The following is a 26,127-nucleotide window of genomic DNA, read 5'->3' on the forward strand; positions in this document are numbered from 1 at the left end:
CCCAGATGAGCTCAATGTCTTCTAAGCTCGCACTGAGCAGCAAAACATGGAGACATCCTCATGAAATCCCACAGCCCCCGGTGATCCTGTGACTTCAGTCTCTGTGCTGACTTGAAAGCATCTTTCAGGTGGGTGAACACGCAGAAGCATCCAGCCCTGCCTGAGCAGTGAAGTCCTGTACTGATCTACCGGCTGGAGTATTCACTTATAATGTTAACCTCTTGTTTCCTGAGGTTACCAGCTGCTTCAAGGAGGCTACAATTATACCGGTGCCTAAGAAAAATGTGGTAACCTGCCTCAATGACTATCACCCAGTAGCACATACATCCACCCTGATGAAGTGCTTTGAGATGTTGGTGATGGATCACTTCACCTCCTGTCTGAGAAGTGGCTTGTATCTGCTTCAATTTGCCTACCCTCACAAGAGGTCAACAGCAGATGCCATTTCATTGGCTCTTCACTCAATCCTGGAACATATGGACAATGGAGATGTACACATAGGATGTCTTTTATTGACTTTAGCTTGGCATTCAATACTATCATCCACTCTAATCAATAAGCTTCAAGACCTAAGCCTTAATGCCTCCTGTGCCACTGGATCCACTACTTCCTCAGTTGCAGACCCCAGTCAATTCAGATTAGCAACATCTCCTCCACAATCACCGTCAGCACAGGTGCACCACCAGGCTGTGTGCTCTGCTCACTTTACACATATGGACTGTGGCACTAAGCACAGCTCCAATGCCACATTTAACTTTGGTGATAAAACCACTGTTGCTAGCCGAATCAAAGGTGGTGACAAATCAGCATATAGGAGGGAGACTGAAAATCTAGCTGCGTAGTGGCACGACAACAACCTCTCGATGTCAGCAAGATCAAGGATCTGATTATTGACTGCCGCAGGAGGAAACCTGCGGTCCGTGAGCTGGTCCTCATTAGGGAATCAAAGGTGGAAAGGCTCAGCAATTTTAAATTCCTCGGTGTTATAGCTTCAGAGGATCTGTACTGAGTCCAGCACATAAGTACCATTACAAATGAAGTATAGCACCACCTCTACTTTCTTAGAAGTTTGCAAAGATTCGTCATGTCGTCTTAAACTTGGACAGATTTCTGTAGATGTGCGGCAGAGAGTATGTTGACTGGTGTTATCGCAGCCTAGTATGGAAATACCAATACTTTGAACAGAAGAGACTACAGAAATGGTGGATATGGCGCAGTCTAAAAGGGGTAAAGCCCTCCCATTGATCACATCAACATGGAGTGCTGTTACAGGAAAGCAGCATCCATCGGGAAGGACCCTCACCATCCAGTCCATGCTCTCTTCTTGCTGCTGCCATCAGAAAGGAGGGACAGAAGCCTCAGGGCCCACATCACCAGATTCAGGAACAGTTATTTCCCCTCAACTATCAGGCTCCCAAACCAGTGGGCATAACTTCACTCAACCTCATTCACCCCCTTAACTGAACATCTCCCACAACCGATGGACTATGCTCAGGGACTCTTCGTCTCATGCTCTTGATATTTATTGTTTATTATTATTATTATTATTATTATTTTATTTTTCTCTTTTTGTATTTGCACAGTCTGTTGTCTTATGCATATTGATTGTTTGTCCTTGTCGTTGGGTCTGGTTTTTCATTGATTCTACTGAGTTTCCTTGTATTTGCTGAAAATGCCCACAAGAAAATGAATCTCAGGGTTGTACATGGAGATATAAATTTACTTTGAATTTCGAACTTTTGGAGGAATGAATAAATCAGATGGAAGATTGAGTGGCGCTGAGGCAGATAGAATTTGATCGAATTAATTATGCACTGTGGGATGCCAGATTCTGTTAGCAGGTAGGGAGTTAATGGTCCAGGTGGATCTCCGCCGTGGACTAAGAGCATGAAAGTTTCTGTCAATGCGATCTTCTCTCATTCTACCATTCCCGGCAACAAATGGAGCGAATTAGAGCTCTAGCCCGAAATGAAAGATTTCCAAGCGATTCGAATTTCGCAGACTTGCTCCGCCTAGAGACTAATGACGCAAACAGGTATGAAGAGCAGGTACGAATCATGATTGGGGTACGTTAACGCGCCGACCAATGGCGTTAATGCAGAGCGGGGATGAGCCCGCCCGACGCCGGGCGGAATAGGAAGATTTTTGGCAGCCGTGAGCCGAGTTGGATTGCACCGTGCGCTGGTGGAGGACTGGGAAACTTGAGACAGCGCTGACAATGATAGAGTAACGATGCCGCGTGTACTACTGCTGGCACTCCTTTGTGGAGGGGTCTCCGCAGGTGGGTGAGAAGTCAATGGGACACCCAGATCCTGGTCAGTGACAGGCTGGACACAGGGTAACATACCCCCAGATAGGGGTTGAGCAGCTGGGAAGACGGTAACAGGCCCTGATCTGACCGCTCATACTGAGCTCAGTGGGTATCAGCTAGGGGGTGGGGGGGGGGGGGAGTTGGTGGTAGGCTGTTGGAATCCAGAAACTGCGCACGGGGTGAAGAGGGCGGGGAGAGATGACATAACCTCGGCACTTTCACTGACCTGGGCCTGAAGTGTGTCACTGAACAAGTGGACAGTGGGACACCAGGGATCCGGTTAGCACTGGGGTTTGCGGAGTGGCACAGGAAGAGACCATTCGGTCCTCTCTACAGTGCTATGCAAATTTCTTAGGGACATATCTACAGCTGGGATGCCCAAGATTTTTGCACAGTTCTCTACTTGTTTAAGTGGAGTGGAGAGCGAGTTTGTCAATCTGGCGAGAGCAGAGGATGTTGGGAATGACGAGGGTGGAGCGCCGCGGGAGGGGTATGGGACAGGTGGCAGAGAAGGAGAGCCAGGGGCGGTGGGTGGTGCAAGTACAGACACACCCCCATTTGATTCCAAACAACTGGTTTTTTGATCACTACAGAATGTTTTTCTTTCTTCCTGCTCCCGCCGCTCTTCCTGCACCTTTCACACTCTTAGTCCCATATCAGAATCAGGTTTATAATCACTCACATATGTCGTGAAATTTGTTTTTTCCTGCGGCAACAGTACAGTGCAATGCGTAAAATCACTACAGTCAGGTGCAAAACTCCGAGGCACCCCAGCCATGTCAAGACTTTCGCACTGAACTGTGTTTGTGCCGGAGCTCTGTGGCCTCCGGCCACGTTAATGACTGAGACAGGAGCGCGCAGGGGGCACTTGCACATCTTGGATGGCCAGAGGACAGCGAGAGGGGTCTGACCGGACAGTGTAAAGCAGCTTAAGTGGGGTACAGGACGCATCTTGGCAGAGAGGAGAGAGGTTAAATGGTGGAACTGAGGTTGTTCAGACCAGAGGGAGCAGGGTGTAAGTTGACAAAGTCCCGGTAGGTCAGGGCCTGTTACGGGCAGTAGAGTGGAACAGGGTAAAAGATCATGGTGAAACAATGGCCAGGACTCAAGTGGAACTGTGCCCAGACCTTGGAATGATGGAGACAGTGTGTGGGGGTGTGGGATGCTCCCAGGGATTTCAGCTGCAGGGTCGGGTGGGGATACCGGGATGGTTTTCCCAGTCAGTGTTAGTTGGGTAGAAAGACATCAAAGTTTGGGAGGTCAGTGACTCTCCCAAGTGGACCAGAGCAGCTGGTAGCCCACAGAAATGGGGGAAGTGTCCAGGATGTTTGCAGATCATTGTCTCCAACCCCCATGGCTCCTGCAGAAACTCCCCCTGCACAGCTCCTGCCCCTGAAAAGACCCAATCTCCATAGAATCTAACCCCTGCCCACCTCCAACCTCTACAGGGAGCCACCTGCTGTCCCTGCAGAATCCACTACCTGCACAGCTCCCGCCCTTGTAGAGATGCCAGACTCACAAAGACCACCTCCTGCCCCTGCAGAGATCCTTTTGCTTATCTGCTCGGGAACTCTTGGCTGCCTGTTAAGTTAGCTAACAAAGTACAGCGCTGAAATGAAGCCTTTGGCCCACTACAACTGTGCTGACCCATTTGTCCACATCATGCCTGTATCTTTCTATACATTACCTTTTTAAGTGTCTGTCTAAATGCATCTGTAGTAGTCTGTAGTAGTAGTCTGCATCTGACTACACCACCCTCTTCTGGCAGAAAGTCTACATTAATGTAACCCCCTGGGTCGCCTCAGGCTCGCTCAGCTCGTTCTCGTCTAGGGGGAGCAGCCTTCGGCTCCGCCAAACTGGGTAATCAGCTGGTGTGGATGCTGTGTGATGTCCCCGCCTCGCCCAAAAACCAGACAGTGCACCATAAGCGATTAAATGAGTACTATTTATAAAGGTTACTATAACTAAGTGATTAATAACGATACAGTATATATGAAGAGAAAAAATAAAGAAAAGGCGCCAAACTTATCAAAGTCCAAACCACTTAGTGCACAACCGTTGGAGCTCAATTACTGAAGTCTTATGGCCACCATTCGATCCCCTCCGAACTCCTCGACTCGCAGCTCAGGACCCTCCGTGTGGTCAACCAAGCACATCTAGCTTCATCCCCCCCTCCTCGGAGTACCTCCCGGCCTCTTGGGGTCTGATCCTCGCCCCGCTTACAGCATTGCATCCTCTCTCTCGACCCCCTCGCGCTGATCTGCCCAAAAGCCCGTCAACAACAGTTTACAGACTCAAAAAAGAACATTAATCTCCATTTGGTTTACAAAGGAATACCATTCTCGTTATCAGTAAATTAGCATTCCTGCTAGTTAACAAAAGGAAACCCTTTCCCAACAGTAACAAAGAAAAAAGAAGAAACCCCCTTTACACTAATATAAGATTATTAGGGGATTGGACACGCTGGAGGCAGGAAGCATGTTCCCGCTGATGGGTGAGTCCAGAACTAGAGGCCACAGTTTAAGAATAAGGGTTAGGCCATTTAGAACAGAGATGCGGAAAAACTTTTTCACCCAGAGAGTGGTGGATATGTGGAATGCTCTGCCCCAGAAGGCAGTGGAGGCCAAGTCTCTGGATGCATTCAAGAGGGAGTTAGATAGAGCTCTTATAGATAGCGGGGTCAAGAGATATGGGGAGAGGGCAGGAACGGGGTACTGATTGTGTATGATCAGCCATGATCACAGTGAATGGCGGTGCTGGCTAGAAGGGTCGAATGGCCTACTCCTGCACCTACTGTCTATTGTCTATTGTCTCAGATATCAGCCACTCTTGCCCAATTCCATTATTTAATTCATGGCTGCATCCTCTACATCTTGATAGGGAAGGTTTGAATAAGCGTCAAACACAGGGAAATGGGTCTATCCATTGGGAATTTTTGTTGGCATGGACAAGTGGGGCCAACGGGCCTATTTCTGTAATGTGTTGCTCTATGACTCAAGGGACTTGCTTGATTCCAGTTTCCTACATGCGCCATATGCCAAGGGAAAGTTTTGAATGTCTTAGCCTGAAACATTGACTCTTTATTCCTTTTCATAGAAGCTCCCTGACCTGCTGAGATCCTCTAGTATTTTTGTGTGCGTCACTCTGGACTTCCAGCGTCTTCAGAATCTCTTGTATAAGTTCTTGCCATATGCCATCTCTTTTCTATCTGATCAAAACGTCTGTCCTTCCTCATCGAAGGTTGACTTGCCATCTTTGCCTTTCCTCTTTCCTCAATGGCCCTGAGCTAACTCCTTTTAAGAGCTTCCCAATTGTCAGCTTTTGTTTTACCTGCAAATATCTTCTCCCATCCTACCTTTGTCAAGTCTTTTCTTGCACTATTGAAATTACTTTTCCATCTGTTTAGGATCGCAACTTGGGGACCTTTCCTATAATTACCTTGGAATTTACAGAATTATGTTCATTGTTCCCAAAGCATCCTCCCATCAACGCTTGCACCTCAGGCCTGATTTCATTTCCTAGGGTAAGCTGATGTACAGCATAGTCTCTGGCAGTGCTCTCCATGTATTGTATGAATAAACTCTCTTGAATACACATAACAAGTTTCATTCCATCTAAGTTCTTTGCATTGAGATGATCTCACTCAATATTGGGAATATAAAATCCCTACCACTAAACCTCTAACACATTTCTGCAACTCACATATCCGTCCTAATTCAAATTTATGGAAGAGAGGCCTCTCATGTAATTCTAGCAAACCGACCACCCCTCTCTTATTCCTAAATTCTACAGATATGGCTTCATTGGCAAATCTCTTCTGAACCTCCTCAATAGGCAGTTCAACCCTCCCCCTCATCTTTTTCATTCCACTGTCACATCTGAAACTTCTTTACTTGGGAACTGTCCTTTCCACAACCACGTTTCAATGATTGCAACAACTGTTACACTGCTACAGAGTTTCCCACTTCCAATCAACTTGGTTTCAGCCCTCTTGAGTAGTGTGAGCAGTACTGTCTGCAAGGATATTGGTCTTCCTCCAGTTTAGCTGTAACCTGACCTTCTGGTAAAGGTCCCAACTGCCCCGGAAGGAATGCCAGTTATCCAGATGCCTAAAGCCCTCCCTCCTGCACTAATTAATTCATGGTTTTGATGAGGAGGTACAGGGAATGGTTAATAGATGATACTAATGTAGCTAGTGCTGACGACTGTGAAGATCAGGATTTACAGAGAGATCTTGGATCAACTGATGAAGTGAGCCAAGGAATGGCAAATAGAGTTGAATTTGGATAAGTAAAAGGAATTGCATTTTGGAACATCAAATAGGGTAGGAAGTTCCATGGGGCATGTTGTAGAACAGAGGGATCTAGGAATACAACTACGTGGTTTCCTGAAAGTGGTGTCACAGAGGGGTGAAGGTGGCTTTTGAAACACTGGGCTTCATCAGTCCAGGGCAGGGTTATGTTATATTGCAGCCTCACCAACATATTGAACGACTGCATCTGGAATATTGTGTTCAGTTTTAGTCACTATACAATAGGAAAGATGCCTTTATACTGGAAAGAGTTCAGAAGAGATTCATGAGGATGTTGCCAGGTCTCGAGGGTCTGAGTTATGGGAGAGAGACTGAGCAGGTTAAGGCTTATTTTCATTGGAGCGTAGGCAAATGAGGGGTGATCTTGTAGAGGTATATGAAGTCTTAAGGGGCACAGATAGAGTGAATGTCCAGTCTTTTTCCCACAATTAGAGAATCAAGAACTAGAGGATATGGAATGAAGAGATTTATTAGGAACCTGAAAGTGATCAGTACATGTGGAATGAGCTGCCAGTAGAAGTGGCTGAGGCAAGTGTATTAATGACAATTAAACAGACTTGGACAGGTACGTGAATAGGAAAGGTTTAGAGGGATAAATGGGACTGGCTTGGGCAGGATTCTGGTTGGTATGGACCAGTTGAGCTGAAGGGCCTGTTTTTCTGCTGTGACTGACTCTCCAGGTATACACTCACCTGTCCTGTCCTGATATCTACCCTCACAAGCACCTTGGACCAGGAGTAATCCTGAGATTACAGCCATAGAGTTCCTGCTATTTACCTTCTCCTATCTTCCTAAATGTACTTTGCAGGAATTCACCCCTCTTTCTACCTAGAGCTTTAGTATCAACATATATAATTACCTCTAGCTTTGCTCTCTCCCCTTTCAGACCTTTCAGTACGCAGTCTGAGAAATCACAGACCCTGGCACCAGGGTGGCAACACACCATCCTCGGGTCTCACTCTCAGTCACAAAACACCTTTACTTAACAAAATCTTGCCACTACTGTTCACTGTAACTTTTTCCACCAATGTCAGAACCAACAATGATTCCACAATCTCGGCTGCTGCCACTTTCCTCTGAGGTCTTTTCCCCAGCAGTGTCAGACATAGTTGAGAGGGCAGTGACCACAGGGGCTCCAAGTACTACTGGCCTGTCCTTATTGCCCTACCGAGTTGTCACCCACCTCCTCTTTCTGGACCTGTGATGTTATCAACTCACTAACCAAACTTTCTATCAATTCTCTGCAGCCGGAATGCTTCAGAATGAGTCTGGGTGGTCTGCACCGAGCAGCAGCTGGACCCGCTTTCTGCAGGGATAGTCAGTGGGTTATGGAAAAGTCTCTGATCTCCATTGTCCTGCAGGAGGTGCAGACCACTGCCCTAGCCTCCATATCCTTTACCCCCAGTCCCTGCCACGTTGAGACAAAACACACAAAAACCTCAAAGTTTCAGAGGTTCATTTTGTTATCAAAGTACACAACTCTGAAATTCTTGAATTCTCCGGGTAGCAATGAAACCAGAAAAGAAAAGAAAGGCAGCACGATCATCAACCCCCAAATCCCACCTCCCCACAAAAAAAACAAAAACAGAACAGGCACTTCAACTCTCAAATCCCTCCTCCCACACAAAAAAACGACAGAAACAGATCAAGCACATCGACCCTCAAATCCCTCCTCGGGTACAAAAAATGAACAAAGCGGATCAGGCCCATCGACTCCCAATTCCTTCCTTCCGTACAAAAATAAACAGCAAAATGGATCAGGCATGTCGACCCTCAAATCCCTCCTCCCCCACAAAAAACTAGAAGATCAGTCTATGTCCAAAGTCCAAATCCAAAAAACACAGAAAACCTGGGCAATACTCTCGGGGCCGGACACGGCAGTAAGCCTTTCCCTCTCGGGTACGGAGCGACCGATCAAAAGACAGGCAGCCGGTGCTCACCCTCTGCTCTCGCTTCTATGCTTCAATTACCCTCATTGACCTCAGGGAGACAGAGAGTGATTTAACCCATCTGGCCCAGGTGAACATGTCGTGGTCCATGGACCCCACAGCACGGGTCATCTAGGAAACTGCAGCTGTGACCAGGAATATGGTCCACCTTGTCTCCAGGTGGGACTCACATGTGGCTCAATGGGCGAGGGGTCAGTTGTGATGGAGACCATGATTTACTTGGGGGTTTGGAGTTGTCCCACGGGTCCCTCCCCACCGGTACTTGGGACCCTGATCATGGGGTTCGGGTCTTGAGGCCTCTCTGAATCTCTGCTCCAATTTCAGGCTCTCACTCTCTCCGTTATTTCTACATGGCGGTGACCCCGGGGTCGGGGGTCCCCGAGTTTGTGGTGGTCGGGTACGTGGACGAGGAGCAGATCATTTACCACGACAGTGTGCTGGGACGGACGGTGCCCCGACAGGGGTGGATGGCGGAGAGCCAGGACCCCGACTACTGGGAGCGTGAGACACAGAACCTGCGGGGCAACAAGCCGGGGTTCAAGGCTGACATCCAGACACTGCAGAAGCGAACCAACCAGACGGGGGGTGAGTGGGATACCACATGGGGGCAGAGTGGGTGTGGAGATGTGTCAGGTGGCAGATGAGCAAGGGAGGAACAGCACTTGTGGGAAAAGGGGGCAGTTTCCTCCCCAGCCCACACTGACGGATGGTGTGTTGCAGGAACACACACAATCCAGCTGATGTACGGCTGTGAGCTCCATGACGATGGGACCACCACCGGGTTCATGCAGTACAGCTGGGACGGGTCGGACCTGATCAGCTTCGACAAGGATCAGATGGTGTGGGTGACCCCTGTGCCCTGGGGTGTCCTTACCAAGGACAAGTGGGACCAGAACATGGCCAGGAACCAGCAGTTCAAGGGATACCTGGAGCAGACCTGCGTCGAGTGGCTGAAGAAGTACGTTCAAGATGGGGAGAGCCACCTAAAGCCCAGTAAGTGGTGGTGGCGTCCGCTGTGTGTCTGTGGTGGTGGCGTCCGCTGCGTGGCTGTGGTGGTGGCGTCCGCTGCGTGTCTGTGGGGTTGGCGTCCGCTGCGTGTCTGTGGTGGTGGCGTCCGCTGCGTGGCTGTGGTGGTGGCGTCTGCTGCGTGTCTGTGGGGTAGGGGTGTAATGGTGGGTTGGTGTCCGCTGTGTGTCTGTGGGGTTGGCGTCCGCTGCGTGTCTGTGGGGTTGGCGTCCGCTGCGTGTCTGTGGGGTAGGGGTGGAATGGTGGGTTGGCGTCCGCTGTGTGTCTGTGGGGTTGGTGTCTGTGGGGTAGGGGTGGAATGGTGGGTTGGCGTCCACTGCTTGTCTGTGGTGGTGGTGTCCGCTGTGTGTCTGTGGGGTAGGGGTGGAACGGTGGGTTGGTGTCCGCTGTGTGTCTGTGGGGTTGGCGTCTGCTGTGTGTCTGTGGGGTAGGGGTGGAACGGTGGGTTGGTGTCCGCTGTGTGTCTGTGGGGTTGGCGTCTGCTGCGTGTCTGAGGGGTAGGGGTGGAACGGTGGGTTGGCGTGTGCTGGGAGTTTTCAGTGTGTGTTATGCATGTGTTGGGGGTAGGGTCAGTATGTGAGTGGAAGGATCAGTGTTTTTACGTGGGTACCCCCCGCACTGTCTCCTCTCACCACAGATCCCCCCGAAGTCTCCTTCACCACCTCACTGGATAACCGCCACCTTTCCTGTGTGGCCACTGGCTTCTACCCCCCGTCCATTGACATGACTATTCTACGCGACGGCCGGACCCTGGAGGAGACCCATTCCCACGGGATTCTCCCCAATCACGACAACACCTACCAGCTGACCAGGACGGTGCAGGTGGAAGGCATGGACACAGGAAAGTTCTCCTGTCGGGTGGAACACCGGGGTCTCCCCGAGCCCCTCGTCCTGTTCCTGGGTAAGATACACTCGCTGGTGGGGCGGTACAGAGGCAGGGAGAGAGAGGGAGCACTGGTGACCACTGGCCTTGGTGTGGATAGAGGGAGGGGGTCAGTGCTGCCTTGAATGGGATGAAAAGACCGGGGAAGCCAGTCTCCCTCTGTTGGACAGAAGGGTGTAAGGTGGGGGAAATGTGGTGTGTAAACAGACAGGGAATCCCGGTCCCTGCACCTAACCTACTGTTTCTCTGAATCTTGGCCAGTTCTGAAGTCCAGCTATATACCTCTCATGGTCATCGCTGCGCTCGTGGTCCTGGTGATCCTGATCGTCTTCGCTGACGTTGTGGCTTATCACTTCTACAAGAAAAAAGGTAGGACTGGAGGGAGGTGTACTGTTCCCCAGGAGAAGTGAGCTTGGGCAGGACTATGTCCTCTCAGCAGCCACAACCCTAGCACTCCTGCCTCTCCACTCAAAAGGGTGCCCTGTCCTCAGACCCTCCCCTTCCTCTCCCATCCCGTGCCCATACTGTTGCCGACCACCTTCCCTTTCGCCAATATAATGACATCCATGTTATCCCGATCAGTCTCTGCCACCCGGCTCTCCCTCTCCTTCCCCTGTTTGTCAGGTCGGTCAAATTGTTATCCATCTTCCCTCAGTTTTATAGAGAAGTACAGCATAGAAGACAGGCCCTTTGGCCCATCTAGTCTTTGCCGAACCATTTAAATTGCCCACTTCCATTGACCCGCACCGAGACTATTGCCCTTCATACCCCATCAATCCATGCCCTAACCTCTCAAAAAATTGAACTCAGGCTCACGTACACCACTTGCGATGGTAGCTCGTTCCACACTCTTAATATCCCACTGAGCGAAGAAGTTGCCTCTCATATTCCCCTTAAACTTTTCACCCTTAACCTATGACCTCTAGCTGTCGTCCCACCCAACCTCATTGAAAAAAGCCTGATTGCATTTACCCTCTCTATACCACTCATAGTTTTGTAAGACAGAAGCTTTCTTTATGACCCTATCTACATCTGATGCCACTTTCAACAAATTATGGACCTATATTCCCAGATCCCTTTACCGTTCACTGTGTGAAACCTACCCTGGTTTGTCCCACTGAAGTGCAACACCTTTCACTTGTCTGAATTAAATTCCAACTGCCATTTATCAGCCCATTTTTTCAGCTGGTCCCTATCCCGCTCTCTTGCTGTCCACTCCACCACCAATCACCTGCAAATTCGCTGATCCAGTTAACCACATTATCAACCAGATCATTGAGATAGATGATAAACAACAATGAACCCAGCACCAATCCCTGCGGCACTCCACTAGTCACAGGCCTCCAGTCAGAGAGGCAACCATCTACTGCCACTCTCAGGCTTCTCCCACAAAGCCAATGCCTAATCCAATTTACTACCTCATTATGAATGCTGAGCAATGACTTTCCTGACCAGCCTCCCATGTGGGACCTCGTCAAGTGCTGTGCTAAGGTCCACGTAGGCAACCTCTATTGGCTTTACTTCATCAACTTTCCTGGTACCTTCCTCAAAAAACTCATGACCTACCATGCACAAAGCCATGCTAACTATCCTTAATCAGTTTACATCTAACCAAATACTCATATATCCGCTCTCTTAGAATACCTTCCAATAACCTTCCCACTACTGATGTCAGGCTCACCAGTCTATAATTTTAGAGCCTTTCTTGAACAGTGGAAGAACACTGGCTATCCTTCAATTCCTCTGGTACCTCACCTGTCACGAAGGATGTTTTAAATATCTGTGCTAGCATCCCAGCAACTTCTGCAGTTGCCTCCTACAGGGTCTGAGGGAACACATTGCCAGGGGATTTATCCACCCTAATTTGCCTCAAGACAGCAAACACCTCCTCCTCTGTAATCTGAACAGGGTCCATGAAGTCGACGCCATGTTGTCTTCCAGAGACTCTGTGTCCATCTCCTGAGTAAATGCAGATGCAAAAAATTCATTTAAAATCTCCCTCATCTGCTTTGGCTCCACTCATGGATTACCATTCTGATCTTCCAGAATTTTGTCCCTTGCAATCCTTTTGCTCTTAACATATCTGTAGAATCCCTTGGGATTCTCCTTCCCCTTGTCTGCTAAGGCAACCTCGCACATTCTTTCAGCCCTCCTGATTTCTTTCTGAAGTTTTCTCTTCTATTTCCTGTCCACCTCTTTCTTTCCCACCTGCCTATACCTGCTATGCACCTCTTACTTTTTTCTTAACCAGAGCCTCAATATCTCTTGAAAACCAAGGGTCCCTGCATTGATTATCTTTACCTTTTATTCTGACAGGCACATACAAGCTTTGTATTCTGAAAATTTCACTTTTGAAGTACTCCTTCGCAGAAAACAGCCTGTTCCAATCCACATTTGCCAGATCCTTTCTGACAAATAAAAATTGGCCTTACTCCAATTTAGAATCTCAACCTGTGGACCGGACTTATCTTTTTGCATATCTACTTTGAAACTAATGGCACTGTGATCACTAGATGCAAAGTATTCCCCTACACAATCACCTGTCCTGTCTCATTCCCCAGTAGCAGATCAAGTATCACCAGTCGCGTTGGGACTTCTATGTACTGTTTAAGGAAGCTTTCCTGAACATGTTTGACAAACTCTATCCTGTCTGGTCCTTTTACACTATAGGATCCCCAGTCAATATGTGAGAAGTTAAAGTAACCTGCTGTAACAATCTTGAGTTTCTTGCAACAGTCTGCAGTCACTCTATGAATTTGTTCCATCGGACTGTTAGGTGGTCTGGAATGTAGCCTCATTTATCTGGTCATACCTTTCTCATTTCTCAGTACCACCCATAATTCCTCACGTCGAGTTCTCCAGTCTGTCCTGACTGAGCACTATCGTGACATTTCCCTGAACAGTAACACTACCACGTATCCTTTAATCCCTCCCACTCTGTCGTGTCCAAAATCAACAGAACACCAGAAAACTGAGCTGCCAGTCCTGCCTCTCCAGTAACCAAGTCTTATTAATGGCTACAATATTATAATTGTGTAGATCCATGCCCTAAGTTCACCTGTCTTGCCCATGATACTCCTTGCATTGGGACGTACACAGCTCACAGCTCAGGACATTAGTTCCACCATGCTCAGCCTTTTGATTCCTGACTTTGTCTGAGATCTTAGCGACATTTGGTTCCCATCCCCCTGCAGCTCTGGTTTAAACCCTCCTCTACCCCCGTGCAACACCAGCAAACCTTCCCACTAGGATATTAGCCCCCTTCCAGTTCAGGTGCTAACTGGCTCTTTTGTGCAGGTCCCACCTTCCCTGGAACCTGTCTCCTCTTCCCCAGTACTGACTCTATGACCTAAAGTCATATGGTGCAGTATGAAGCCCTTGTCCCCTGCTGTCCAGACTGATCCCATTTTGTATCTCTCTGTACATTGGTGATTAGTGCCTCTCTAGATCTGACTTCAATGGTATGAGAGTCTCCACCATCCCCTCACACGGTGTGTTCCAGATCCCAGCCTCCTGGGGAAAACGTTCTTTTCCCAGGTTGTTTCAGGATTACTTCTCATTTATCGACCTCTGCCCTGGGGAAATGGTTCATCCTCCCTGCCTCATCTCATTATCACTGTGTACATTCCCAGCTGGTGGACCTGAGTAAACAGTCCCCCTTTCCACCCGGTCACCCACCAGCTTTGTTCAGTCTTTTATGGAGAGATGTCTCATAGTGTTGCAGTGGGCTGGAAAAGTTAATCCTTTTCAAACTTGTATCTGGACCATTGTTTGAATGGGGGTCAGAGCCCATTGGGTGTATCTGGTATTGAGTGTATAAGGTTATGTGCTCGGGACATGGGAACCTTCCTACTGACTGTCTCTGTATTTTACAGAGGGGGAGAGCGGCTACAGTCCCACCAGAAGTAAGTTCACTGTAAATCACATCTGGATCGTTGTGTTGCAATATTTACATTCAGTGGCAATTTATTAAGTACACCTTGGAATCTGATGTGGTCTTCTGCTGCTGTAGTGCGTCCACTTCAAGGTTCAACAGGCTGTATGTTCAAAGATGCTCTTCTCCACATCACTGGCTTTCCCCACGTATGGTTACTTGATTTACCATCATTCTTCTATCAGCTTGAACCTGTCTGCTCATTTTCCTCTGACCTCTCTCATTAACGAGCTGTTTTCTTCCACAAACATGCTGCTCACTCGATGTTGTTTTTCACTATTCTCTGTAAATTCTAGAGATGCTTTGGGTGAAAATCCCAATAGATTCGCAGTTTCTGAGATACTCAAACCACCGCATCTGGCACCATCAATCATTCCACAGTCAAAGTCACTTTGATCACATTTCTTCCCTGTTCTGGTAGTACTTTAGTCTGTGAGCCAGGACCCCAAATTTGGGCCACCAGTACCATCTGGGGGGAATAATTCTTGTAGTGAATTTTGGCAAGGTACACACCCCTAGTGCTGAAAATATGGGTTAGCATTGCAGCAGTGGTAGCTTTCTGTCTTTGTTTGGATGCATCATAGCACAAGGGTGCAATCTACGTATGGAGGATATCCTTTCTCATCCCTTTGGACCATTGCCCTGGGTCCTGTCCACACCAGAAGGATTGCTGAGAAAGATAAATAATGCTACTTTAGCCACAACCTTGCAGAAAACTGTAGCAGTAGAAGAACAAGTCCCAGGAAACTCTGCTACAGTGGTTGATGGAATGAACTTGGTCCAAAGAGTGAAAGGTGATCAAGTTACTTTCAGAGATGTTGCCACAACAATTCTGGGCACAGCTGTGAGGGAAGACAGTCAGAGTAGCAGAATAAATGTTGTGTTCAACACATACAAGGAGAACTCTATCAAGAATAGTGAAAGATGTCTACGGGATGAAGAGACTGGTCATGAGTTGTAAGGCACACAGACGGTGAGGTTGTGGAGGAGCTTCCTGACCAAAGTCAGTAACAAAAATAGTCTCATTAGCTTCATAGTCCATGAATGGAGGAAGGCGGAGAACAGAGCAAAGCTTCAGGAGAAGATTCTGTCTGCTACTGTGAATGGCAAACCATCTCAAGACAGTGAGGTGTCAGCTCTTCAGTGTCAACAAGAAGAAGCAGATGGCCATCTACTTCTCCATGCTGCCCATGCCACAAGAGAGGGATACCAATCTGTAGTGATCTGCTCAGAAGACACAGATGTCTTTATCATGTCTTTAGCATTTTGTGACAAGACTGAGGCCCCATTGTTCCAGAAGTGTGGCACTAGAACCCGTACCAGGCTTGTAGACATCAGGAAGGTTGCTGCCACTGTTGTCATAGAGGTTTGTAGGGCTCCCATCGGGTTGCACGCATATATAGGATGTGACTCTGTAAGCACTTTTGCAGGCAAAGGGAAGACAAGTGCCCTAAAACTTCTGACCAGCAACAGGGAAACTCAGGACACATTCTTAGAGTTGGGTCGGGAATGGGACCTCTCCCCAGAACTGATGGACAAACTGGAGGCATTTAAATGTCTCCTGTATGCCCCAAAAGCATCGACCACCAAGGTCAATTAGCTCAGGTATCACCCTTTCTGTGCCACAAAAGGTGAAATCAAAAATCGTTAACTCCTACCATGGAAGGACCACTTAACAAAACATGCACAGCGAGCCAACTACCAGGCTGGTATATGGAGAAGGACCCACAAGATGGAAGATGGAGAGAGAAGAGGAAGCTGAACAGTTGGTGGTGCCCTGGATGGAAGGCCAGCAGCACCTGATACCGTCCTGGATCTACTGGCCTGTAACTGTCCAAAAAAATGTTCACTCCCAAGACGTGTGTGTGTTGCAAATGACCTCAGGTGTACTGACATGTGTAGACTGGCAGACTGTGAGAACCGGGCATCCATCTCAGAGAGTGTGGGAAGTTCAGATGAAGATGTGGAAGACTTGGAAAATTATTATGATTATTAATAGGTTATGAAAGTATGAAAGACAAAGTATGGAAAGCAGACTTTGATTAAATATATTCATTTTACAACTAAATGGGGCCTAGGTTATGGACGTGTGGAACCCCACATTTGAATTATTGTACTGTAATTCTATATGCTATGACAAAAGTTTAAGGTTGCTTTGATTTGATACAACAATATGGAAAATATCATGACATTGATAAAACTCCAGAAATCTCTCCAAATGGGTTTTTTACCTTTTGGGGGTGGGGTAACATTTTCTGCTGTACTGATGTTAACATAGAATACATACAAAAAGTGATTACTTATTTGAATTCCTGAATACATTCTCTACAAATCCATGTGATTTTATATATATATACACTAGGGTTTTTATTGACTTTTCCAAAATAAACAACAGACAAATATTTTTCTAAAAGTGAAATGATTCACTCTACTGAAATTGGGCATTGCACTGCAAGTGCCACCAATGCCATAGTTTTCAATGAAGAATTTTATAACAACATTTGAGGAAAAGTGCTTGAACTCAGCTATCATTGTGACAAATTTCAATGTTGAGGGATCACTGATGACAAAATACCACTAGGTTGAATATATATGTTGTACTTTATATTGGCCACTTTTCAGGAATGCTTATTTTAGGGTAGTGTTATAAAATGCATGACAGCACACATAAAGCTACCACTGGTGCAATGCCAGCACATATTTGCTAACTCTAGAGATGTATACCTTGCTAAAAATCACTATGACCATTATTCCCCTCAGATGGTACCGACCAACCCTACAGGCTCACGGACTATTAGTGTGCAAAAGGGGGGATTTGGGGTTTGCAGGTTTTTATTTTGTTTTTGTGGGCAATAGGGCGGGGGTTGATGTCTTTCTTTCAGTGACTTCCACAGTTTTCTCTGTTTCATGTCTACCTGGAGAAGATGAATCTTAGAACTGTATATTGCATAATGCTTTGATAATAAATGAACCTTTGGTCTGACCAACCACTGAACCTCTTTCAAGCTTGCCTTTATGCATTGAGTTGTTGCCGCAAAGTTGGCTGATTATATTAACAAGCAGGTTGACCTACTGAAGAGGCCACTGAGTGTTTGTTTAACATCTTATTAAGGGAGCTGGGGCTGTCTGTGTGCATGTCTTTGTGTCTGCTTGTTTATCTGTATAGACTTGTCTATACAGTGCGTGCATGTATCTTTGTTTCTCCGAGTCTGCTCTGCATTGGTAATAAATGTTTTCCTGCCTGTCCTTCCATTCACAGCTTCTGACAAAGGAGAATCCTCCTCCAACTCCTCTGACGTGGCCTGAGGTAGGAACTGTGTTGGTCACTGGTCAATACTGGGTTTCCCAGCTCTTGTCACTGGAGCTGGTCATTACAGCACAGTCTGGGCACTGACAACCGCCTGTCTGGAACCAGAACTATGAGATGGGCTGCAACTAGTCCCACAGCATCTCACCCTTGGAATTTATAAATGGCACAATTCAAATGCCATCTATAAATTTGCTGATGACACGACTACTGTTTGCAGAATTTCAGATGGTGGCTAGAAGGCATATAGGAGCGAGATGGATCTGCTGGTTGAGTGGAGTCACAGCAACAACCATGCATTCAATGTCACTAAAGCCAAGGAATTGATTGCTGACTTCACAAGGGGTAAGCTGAGGGAACCAGTCGTCATCAAGGGATCAGAAGTGGAAAGTCCCCACCTGTTTCAAAAGGGCAACAATTATACCAGTGCCCAAGAAGAGTAGTGTGAGCTGCCTCAATGACTAACATCCAGTAGTGCTCACATCTATGGTGATGAAACGCTCCGAGAGGTTTGCCATGCCTACAATCAACACTGCTCTCAGGAAGGACCTGGACCCACTGTAATTTGCCTATCACCGTAATAGGTCTACTGCAGGCATGATCTCAATGGCTTTCCACGCAGCCTTGGATCACCTGGACAATGCAAGTACCTATGACAGGATGCTGTGTGTTTAACTATAACTCAGCATTTAACACCATTATTCCTGCAGTCCTGTTCGCAAAGCTACAGATCCTGGGCCTCTGTACCTTCCTCTGCAACTGGATCCTCGATGTTCTAAACGGAAGACCACAATCTGAGTGGATAGAAAAAAAAATCTCCATCTCACTGGCAATCAACACTGGTGCTCCACAGGGATGTGTGCTTAGCCCACTGTTCTTTTCTGTTTACACCCATGACTGTGTGGCTAACAATACAACCATTGTCAGCGGAATTTCAGCTGGTGTCAAAAGGAGGTACAGAAGGGAGACATACCAGTTAGTGGAGTGGTGTGACAGCACCAACCTGGCACTCAATGTCAGCAAGATCAAAGAGCTGATTGTGGACTTCAGGGAGGGCAAGACAAGGGAACACAAACCAATCCTCGTAGAGGGATCAGAAGTAGAGAGAATGAGCAATTTCATGTTCCTGAGTGTCAATATCTCTGAGGATTTAACCTAGATGCAACTTATTGATGCAGCCATAAAGAAGGCCAAGACAGTGGCGATATTTCATTAGGAGTGTGAGGAGTTTTGGTTTGTCAACTAAAACATTCAAACTTCTACAAATGTACCGTGGAGAGCATTCTGACTGGCTGCATCACTGTCACTGAGGAGGGCTACTGCACAAGATCAAAATAATTTGCAGAAACATGCAAAATTAGTCGGCTCTATCATGGCACCAGCCCCCATAGAATCCAAGATATCTTCAAGCAGTGATGCTTTAGGAAGTCAGTGTCCATCTTTAAGAATCCCCACCACCCTCTTCACACTGTTAACATCAGGAAGGAGATACAGAAGGCATGGGGCAGACACTCAGCGATTCAGGGGTAGTTTCTTCCCCTCTGTCATCTAATTCCTAAATGGACATTGAACCCATGAACACTACCTCACTTTTTTATTTCCACTATTTGACAGCACTCATTTTAACTTAACGATTTAATAGACATATATACTTAATGTAACTCAGTTTTTTTCTATATATTTATCTGTCATGTATTTCATTTTACTGCTGCCATAAAGTTAACAAATTTCATGACATATGCTGGTGAAATTAAATCTGATTCGGAACAATTCCAGGTTTCTGGATGTCAACAGCCCTAAGAATCTATTTGGGTCCAAAATCTTGATGGATCTACAAAGAAGACATGACAGTGACTATGTTTCATTAGCAGTCTGAGGAACATTGTTATGTCACCAAAGACACTCACAAATTTCAACATATGTACTGTGGAAAGCATTCTAACTGGCTGCATCACTGCCTGGTATCGGGGAGGAGGGCATTGCACAGGATCAGAATAAGATGCAGAAAGCTGTAAACTTAATCAGCTCCATCATGGACACTAGCCTCCCCAGCATCCTTTGAAATCTTTGAAAAGGCGGCATACATCAGTAAGGACTGCCATCATCCACGACATGCCCCCTTCTCATTGCTACCATCAGAGGTTGGTACAGGACCTGAAGGCGCACTCTCAATGTTTCAGGAACAGCTTCTTCACCATGAACATTCGCTCAATACTTTTATTTTCTCTTTTTGCACTGTTTAACTTTTTAAATATATATTTATATTTGCTGTTTTTATTATGTATTGCATTGTACTGCTGCTGCATAACAACAAATTTCATAACGTACGCCAGTGATATTAAACCTGATTCTGAATGGCCCTTGCTTCGCTCCATTCCAGGGAATCCAGTTCCTGGTTCTCCTGCAGCTTGTGACTGGAATTGTTTCTTCCCAGGGTTCCACGCCACTGATGTCTTGTGGGGGTTGCAGGGTGTTGTGATGGGGAGTTATGGGGTGAGGCTGTTAGGTGGGATGGTGGGAGAGCGGGAGGATATCTGGGTTATGTTACAGTGGATGTTGGGAATTGGGAATGCCTAGACATTATTCTCACTGTTGTGTGGGTGGCTTCAGTGGGTTTCACGGTCAGTATTGGGGGAAGGTTTACTACTGAAGTTTCTGTGAGCTTGTCTCACTATATCAATCTCTCTCCCACTCCCCTCCTCCTCTGCAGGAAATCTGATCGACAGTGGGATGTTGATGAAGAAAACTTGGGTGAAAGAGTGCAATCCTGGGGCTGGGCTCTTTTCTATGGCAAGGTTCCCAACCATTTTCATGCTATGGACCAATGATTTAAGGGCTCCATGGACCCCAGGGTGGGAACCCCTATTCTACGGGGAAATCTCCGACTGGGTGTTTACCTTCATGTTTGGGTTTATGAACAAGTCGCTGCTGTCACTGCAGAAGCTGGACTATATAATGCTGCTTTTCAAAAGTTAAATCACTTTGGAAAAGTGATTTGGTTTGGATAAATTGAATGGGGTTTAGAGGCGAATTTCTATTTTTCCAAAAATATACTTTATTCAGAATAAAAATTTTTACAAATATAAACTTTGCAAAACCCTTTTACTTACTAGTAGACAATCCTCAATTATATTTTTTTAAAGCCAATAGCAACGTTGTTACTCATGTGTTCCTCCGGGGTGGTATACTATTTTTTTTAAACAAAATAAAATTTATTCTTAATAAATTATTTACAAGAATAAACTGTTGAATGCGTTTTCATTTTTTACGTCCATAGTCAATACTTTCTGTTCTGTTCCAATGCATTCATTGCTCCCTGGGGTGGTACACTGCTACGTTAATAATGAAGGGCCTTCCTCTCAAGTACAAGAAGAATTTTACACTGTGGTCCTTCCCCACCCAGCCCTGACAGTGGCTGCACCAAGCTTCAGTGTTTCCCTCAGCAAGTCCGTACTCCTGCAGCCTGGACAGTGTCAGATGGCAGCATTCCTCTGTGGAAATCTCGACGTGCTGGCAGATCAACAAGTTTCAGGCTGACCAAAGAGCAACTTTCACTGAGTTAATGATCTGCGAACAACATAGATATCCCATGTGTGTGTGTCCTTGGGAACAGCCTGTGCATCAGAGTCCCCTGTGACACTTGGGGTGGACTACCGTGACACAGGTCCTCGTATCTTTCTTCACACCCTCTTTGCAAACCTCATCACTATTGTCCCATGGGCAGTGCGTCGTGGGAGGGAACCGTCTGGGAGGACCCCCATCACTGCATGCCAGGTAAGATCACGCTATCTGCTGGTGAGATCTGGCAAGGAGCCAGAAGGTCCGGACCGTCAGCTTGGGAAACTACCCTACCGTGTCCATCAAGTCCTTTCCCTGCAGTGTTTTCAAGAAGCTCGGTGCTGACCCACGCTGATGGCCCTGTAGTCAATGGTGATGGGCTGGAGTAATTCAGAATCAGAACCAGGTTTAATATCACCAGCATGTGTCGTGAAATTTGTTAGCTTTGCGGCAGCAGTTCAATGCGATACATGATAATATCAGGGAAAACATAAAATTCCTGTAAATTTTTATTACACATATAAAATAGTTAAATTAAGTAAGTAATGCAAAAACAGGAATTTAAAAAGCAGTGAGCTAATAAGGACAGCTAGGACGGCAACATTTTCCCAACATGGGGGACGGGTAGATTCTCAGCACGTAGTGGAACTTGATGCCCACTTACTGAGGTTCCACACACAGACTGATGTAACCATATGAAGATGGTCATCAGGGTGAGGGTACCATTGGGTATGTTTCTGTCCGCACTGTCCATGGACTGTCTTACTTCCTCCATCTGGGATCTCCTGAAGACAGCTCAAGTGATTCCCAAGCTGGAGGAGCGGGAGGTGGGCCACACATGCACCAAGCACATCAGCTCTGAGAGCACCTCACACCTGATGACCAGGGTCTTCTCAGTTACTGAGAGGGAGCATCTTCCACACAGACCCAGCTTCTGCTTTACCTTCCCAGTCCACTCCAGCCAATTCTTTGCCCAGTTCAGCCCCTCCAAACCAGATCCCCAGCACCTTCAGGTATTCAGACCCGACCGTGAAGGGTTCACAGGATTGGTTGGGCCAGTTGCTGAAGAGCAAGGTCTCGCTATTTGTGCAGTTAACCATGGCCCCTGATGCCAGCTCAAACCAGTAGCAGATGCTGATCAATCTGCAAACCAACCTCGGATTCAAGTAGAAGATGGTGGCATTGTCCACGTACAGGAAGGTTTTCACCTTGATCCCTCTACTGCCCGGCGACATCACCCCTCTTATCCTCACACCCTTTCTGATGACTTTGTCAAAGGGTTCTACACAGCACACAAACAAGACAGGGGAGAGTGGGTAACCATGCAGAACTCCAGAATTAACAGGAAAGCTATCTGTTACCCATCTACTGATTTGGACTTCACTACAGATGTGTCAAGCAGTTGGATCCACTTCCTCATTTCCTCCCATAGTCCATTTTGGAGAGTGTGTTCCATTGCATGTGTATGAAATCCTGTCAAAGGCTTTCTCCTGGTCTGAGATGACCAGGCAGGCATCCGCCCTGTCCTTCATGTAGGTGATGGTGTCCCTAAACAGCACGAGGTTGTCAGTGCATACTTGTGCCTCATGATCCTTCTGTTCCTTGGTATTCCTAAGGGTCCTACCTCTATTAGTCTTCCCAAAGTAAAGCACCTCACACCTTACAATTAAACTCCTTCTGCCACTGCTCTGCCCAGTTTACCAACAGTTCCACATCACTCAGTAGCCTCACTCTCAAAACCATCACCAATTTTTGCCCCGTCTGGCCATCATTTCACTGAATTAGTTCAGTGTAAATCCTATTCCTTATCTTGCAATATTTATTACATAAAATTATCAAAATTCAGTTAAATACCCTTTCATCTTAAAACTGGTCACAGCTACTTGCTGATCTGACTCAGCTCTGGTCACACTGTAGACTTCCACAGCCTCAGCATTCCCAAACACAGGGCATGCACCTCCCCCTCCCCAAACACAGCGTGCGTCCTGTTGAAATCCATGGAACGCCAGACCCCTGAGTTTTGACTCCAATTTATGTGACACCAATCGGAAGCTTATCTCCAGGTATACAACTCCACTGCTGTCAGCCAGGAACGCACCAGACTATCTAACAACTTCGAGAAACCTGCAGATGCTGGAAATCCAAAGTAACACACATAAAATGCCGGAGGAACTCGGCAGCAGTTGACATCTATGGAAAAGAGTAAACAGATGATGTTTCGGGCTGAGACCCTTCCAGGACTGGAAAGGAAGGGGAGAGGTCAGAGTAAGATGGTGGGGGGGGGGGGGTTGAGGAGGAAGTACACAGTGGTAGGTGATAGGTGAAACTGGGGGAGGGTGAGGGTGTGAATTAAAGAGGTGGGAAATTAATTGGTGAAAGAGATAAAGGACTGGAGGAAGGGGATCTGACAGGACAGGGTAGAAGATCATGGAAGAAAGGGAAGGGAGAGAAGCACCAGAGAGAGGCAATGGGCAAGTAAGGAGATAAGGTGAGAGGGGCAAACAGGAATGGGGAATGGTGAAAGGGAGCAACAATTACCGGAAATTCGAGAAATCCATGTTCATGCCATCAGATTGGAGGCTACCCAGATGGAATACAAGATGTTGTTCCTACAACCTGAATGGGGCCTCATCCTGGCAGTAGAGGGGGCCATAGACTGGCATGTTGGAATCGGAATGGGAATTAGAATTGAAATGGGTTGTCACCAGGAGATCTCACTTATTGTGGCGAACAGAGTGAATGCAGTACCCTCCCAATCTGTTCGGTCTCACTGTCATGCAGGATACCACACCGGGAGCACTGGATATAGTAGAACAGTGTCGCCTCCTCTAGAATAGTTGTTTGGTAGTGAGGGAGGAGGTGTAGGGGCAAGTGTGTCACTTGTTCTGCTTGCAAGGATACGGAGAGGTTGGTAGGGAGGGATGAGTGAATAAGGAAGTTGTGTAGGGAGTGATCCCTGCGGAAAGTGGAAAGTGGGGGGGGAGGGGGGGAGGGAAAGATGTGCTTGGTGGTGGGATCCCATTGGAGATGGTGGAAGTTGCATAGAATTATGTTCTGGATCCAGAGGCTAGTGGAGTGGTAGGTGCAGACAAGAGGAACCCTGTCCCTGGTCTTGCAGCTGAAGGATGGGCAGATGTGCACGAAATGGAAGAGAGGTGGGTGAAGACAGCATTGGCAGTGGAGGAAGAGAAGCCCCTTTCTTTGAAGGAGGGCATTTCAGTTGTTCTGGATGAAAAGCCTCATCCTGAGAGCAGTTGTGGTGGAGACGGAGGAACTAAGAGAAGGGGATGGCATTTTTACAAGTGACATGCTGGGACGAGGTATATTCCAGATAACTGTGAGGATCTAGATTCCGCAAGGTCCGCGACTCCCTGGTCCACACGTCCCTCCCCACGGATCTCCCACCCGGCACTTATCCCAGCAAGCGCAAGTGCTACACCTGTCCCTATATCTCCTGTCTTACCACCATTCAGGGCCCCAAACAGTCCTTCCAGGTGAGGCAACACTTCACTTGTGAGTCTGTTGGGGTTGTTACGTACCCCATAACGGGTTAAAAAGGACCAGCAGAAATGGACACATCTGGAGTCTGAGTCTTCCGTTATAAACTCATTTATTAGTAACTATGTGATAAAGTGATATAAAACAAGATAAGGCAAACAGGTTAGCAGAGCATATGCATATATAAGTGAGTAAATAAGGTTCCCCCACACTTCTTCCATCTTCGGTGGGGAAATGATACAGCCTTACGATGGTCAGTTCAGTTCTGGGTATTGAATTGAGTAGGCCGTGGTTAAACACACCAATAGCTTTCCACCGGTCACCGCTTTGTCCACACTGTCAGCAAAAACCCCACCTTTGTCATGGGCACACAAAGCTCAACCAGTGTCAGTGTCTTCCCTGCATCTGGTATGTCTCTGGTGTGTCTGATTACAAAGTCAGTTGACCTTGTATATATTCCACAAGTACTGAAAACCAGTTGTCCATCATATAGTTCGGCCTTGCCGTTTCCAAGGCAACTCACAGGCTTTTGTCTCTCTCTCCCTGAAATAGCACAATGCTCTCTCTCTCTTTTTAAAGGAACAGTCCATTTTAGATAATCCTTCAGATCTCGTCACAGGGCCATCTATTGCATCCGGTGCTCCTCGGTGAGACCCGACGCAAATTGGGGGGCCGCTTCGTTGAGCACCTCCGCTCCATCCGCCATAACAGACAGGATCTCCAGGTTGTCACCCACTTCAACTCTGCTTCACAATCCCATTCCAATATGTCCATACATGGCCTCCTTTACTGCCATGATGAGGCCAAACTCAGGTTGAAGGAGCAACACCTCATATACCGTCTGGGTAGTCTCCAGCCCCTTGGTATGAACATCGAATTCTCCAACTTCCGGTAATTCCCTCCCTCTCACTTCCCCCATTTCACTCTGCCTCCTCTGCTAGCTGCCTATCACCTCTCTCATGATTCTGCCTTCTTCTACTACCCATCGTGCTTTCCCCTTACATTCCTTCTTCACCTTTCCTGCCTATCTCCTCCTCCACCCCTTGATCTTTCCCCTTACTGGTTTTTCACCTGGCACGTTCCACCCTCCCCCCACCTTCTTTATAGGGCCCCTGCCCCCTCCCTCTTCAGTCCTGATGAAGGGTCTCGACCCGAAACATCGACTGTTCATTTCTACCGATGCTGCCCGACCTGCTAAGTTCCTCCAGTGTGTTGTGTGTGTAACTGTGAGAATCGATGAGTTTATAAAAGCTATCAGTAGACAGACTGTTTCCAGAAACAGAGAGATCGGGAGAGAAGAAGTGGACCAAGTGAATATGAGATCAGGCTGGAAGCTGGAGGCAAAGTTG

The 26,127-nt window shown here is 47.1% G+C and overlaps 1 protein-coding gene across 1 annotated transcript; it reads left to right on the forward strand.

Moving 5' to 3' along the window:
- Positions 1–2,130: 2,130 nt before the first annotated feature.
- On the forward strand, positions 2,131–20,930 carry LOC132394447 (class I histocompatibility antigen, F10 alpha chain-like). The gene is made up of 8 exons (XM_059970618.1): positions 2,131–2,281; positions 8,897–9,157; positions 9,293–9,565; positions 10,236–10,499; positions 10,743–10,850; positions 14,357–14,386; positions 17,675–17,722; positions 20,433–20,930. The coding sequence occupies exons 1-7, from the start codon at positions 2,233–2,235 to the stop codon at positions 17,719–17,721; spliced, it is 1,032 nt and encodes a 343-aa protein (XP_059826601.1). The 5' UTR covers positions 2,131–2,232; the 3' UTR covers position 17,722; positions 20,433–20,930.
- Positions 20,931–26,127: the final 5,197 nt, after the last annotated feature.

The sequence above is a fragment of the Hypanus sabinus genome, chromosome 5 (genome assembly GCF_030144855.1).
Source record: "Hypanus sabinus isolate sHypSab1 chromosome 5, sHypSab1.hap1, whole genome shotgun sequence".
NCBI classification, from domain to species: Eukaryota; Metazoa; Chordata; class Chondrichthyes; order Myliobatiformes; family Dasyatidae; genus Hypanus; species Hypanus sabinus.

Coding starts and splice junctions, on each gene's coding strand:
- LOC132394447 (XM_059970618.1), top strand. CDS start 2,233: ATGCCGCGTGTACTACTGCTGGCACTCCTTTGTGGAGGGGTCTCCGCA. Junction 10,851..14,356: donor TCACTTCTACAAGAAAAAAG/GTAGGACTGGAG, acceptor TGTATTTTACAG/AGGGGGAGAGCGGCTACAGT. Junction 14,387..17,674: donor CGGCTACAGTCCCACCAGAA/GTAAGTTCACTG, acceptor TTCCATTCACAG/CTTCTGACAAAGGAGAATCC.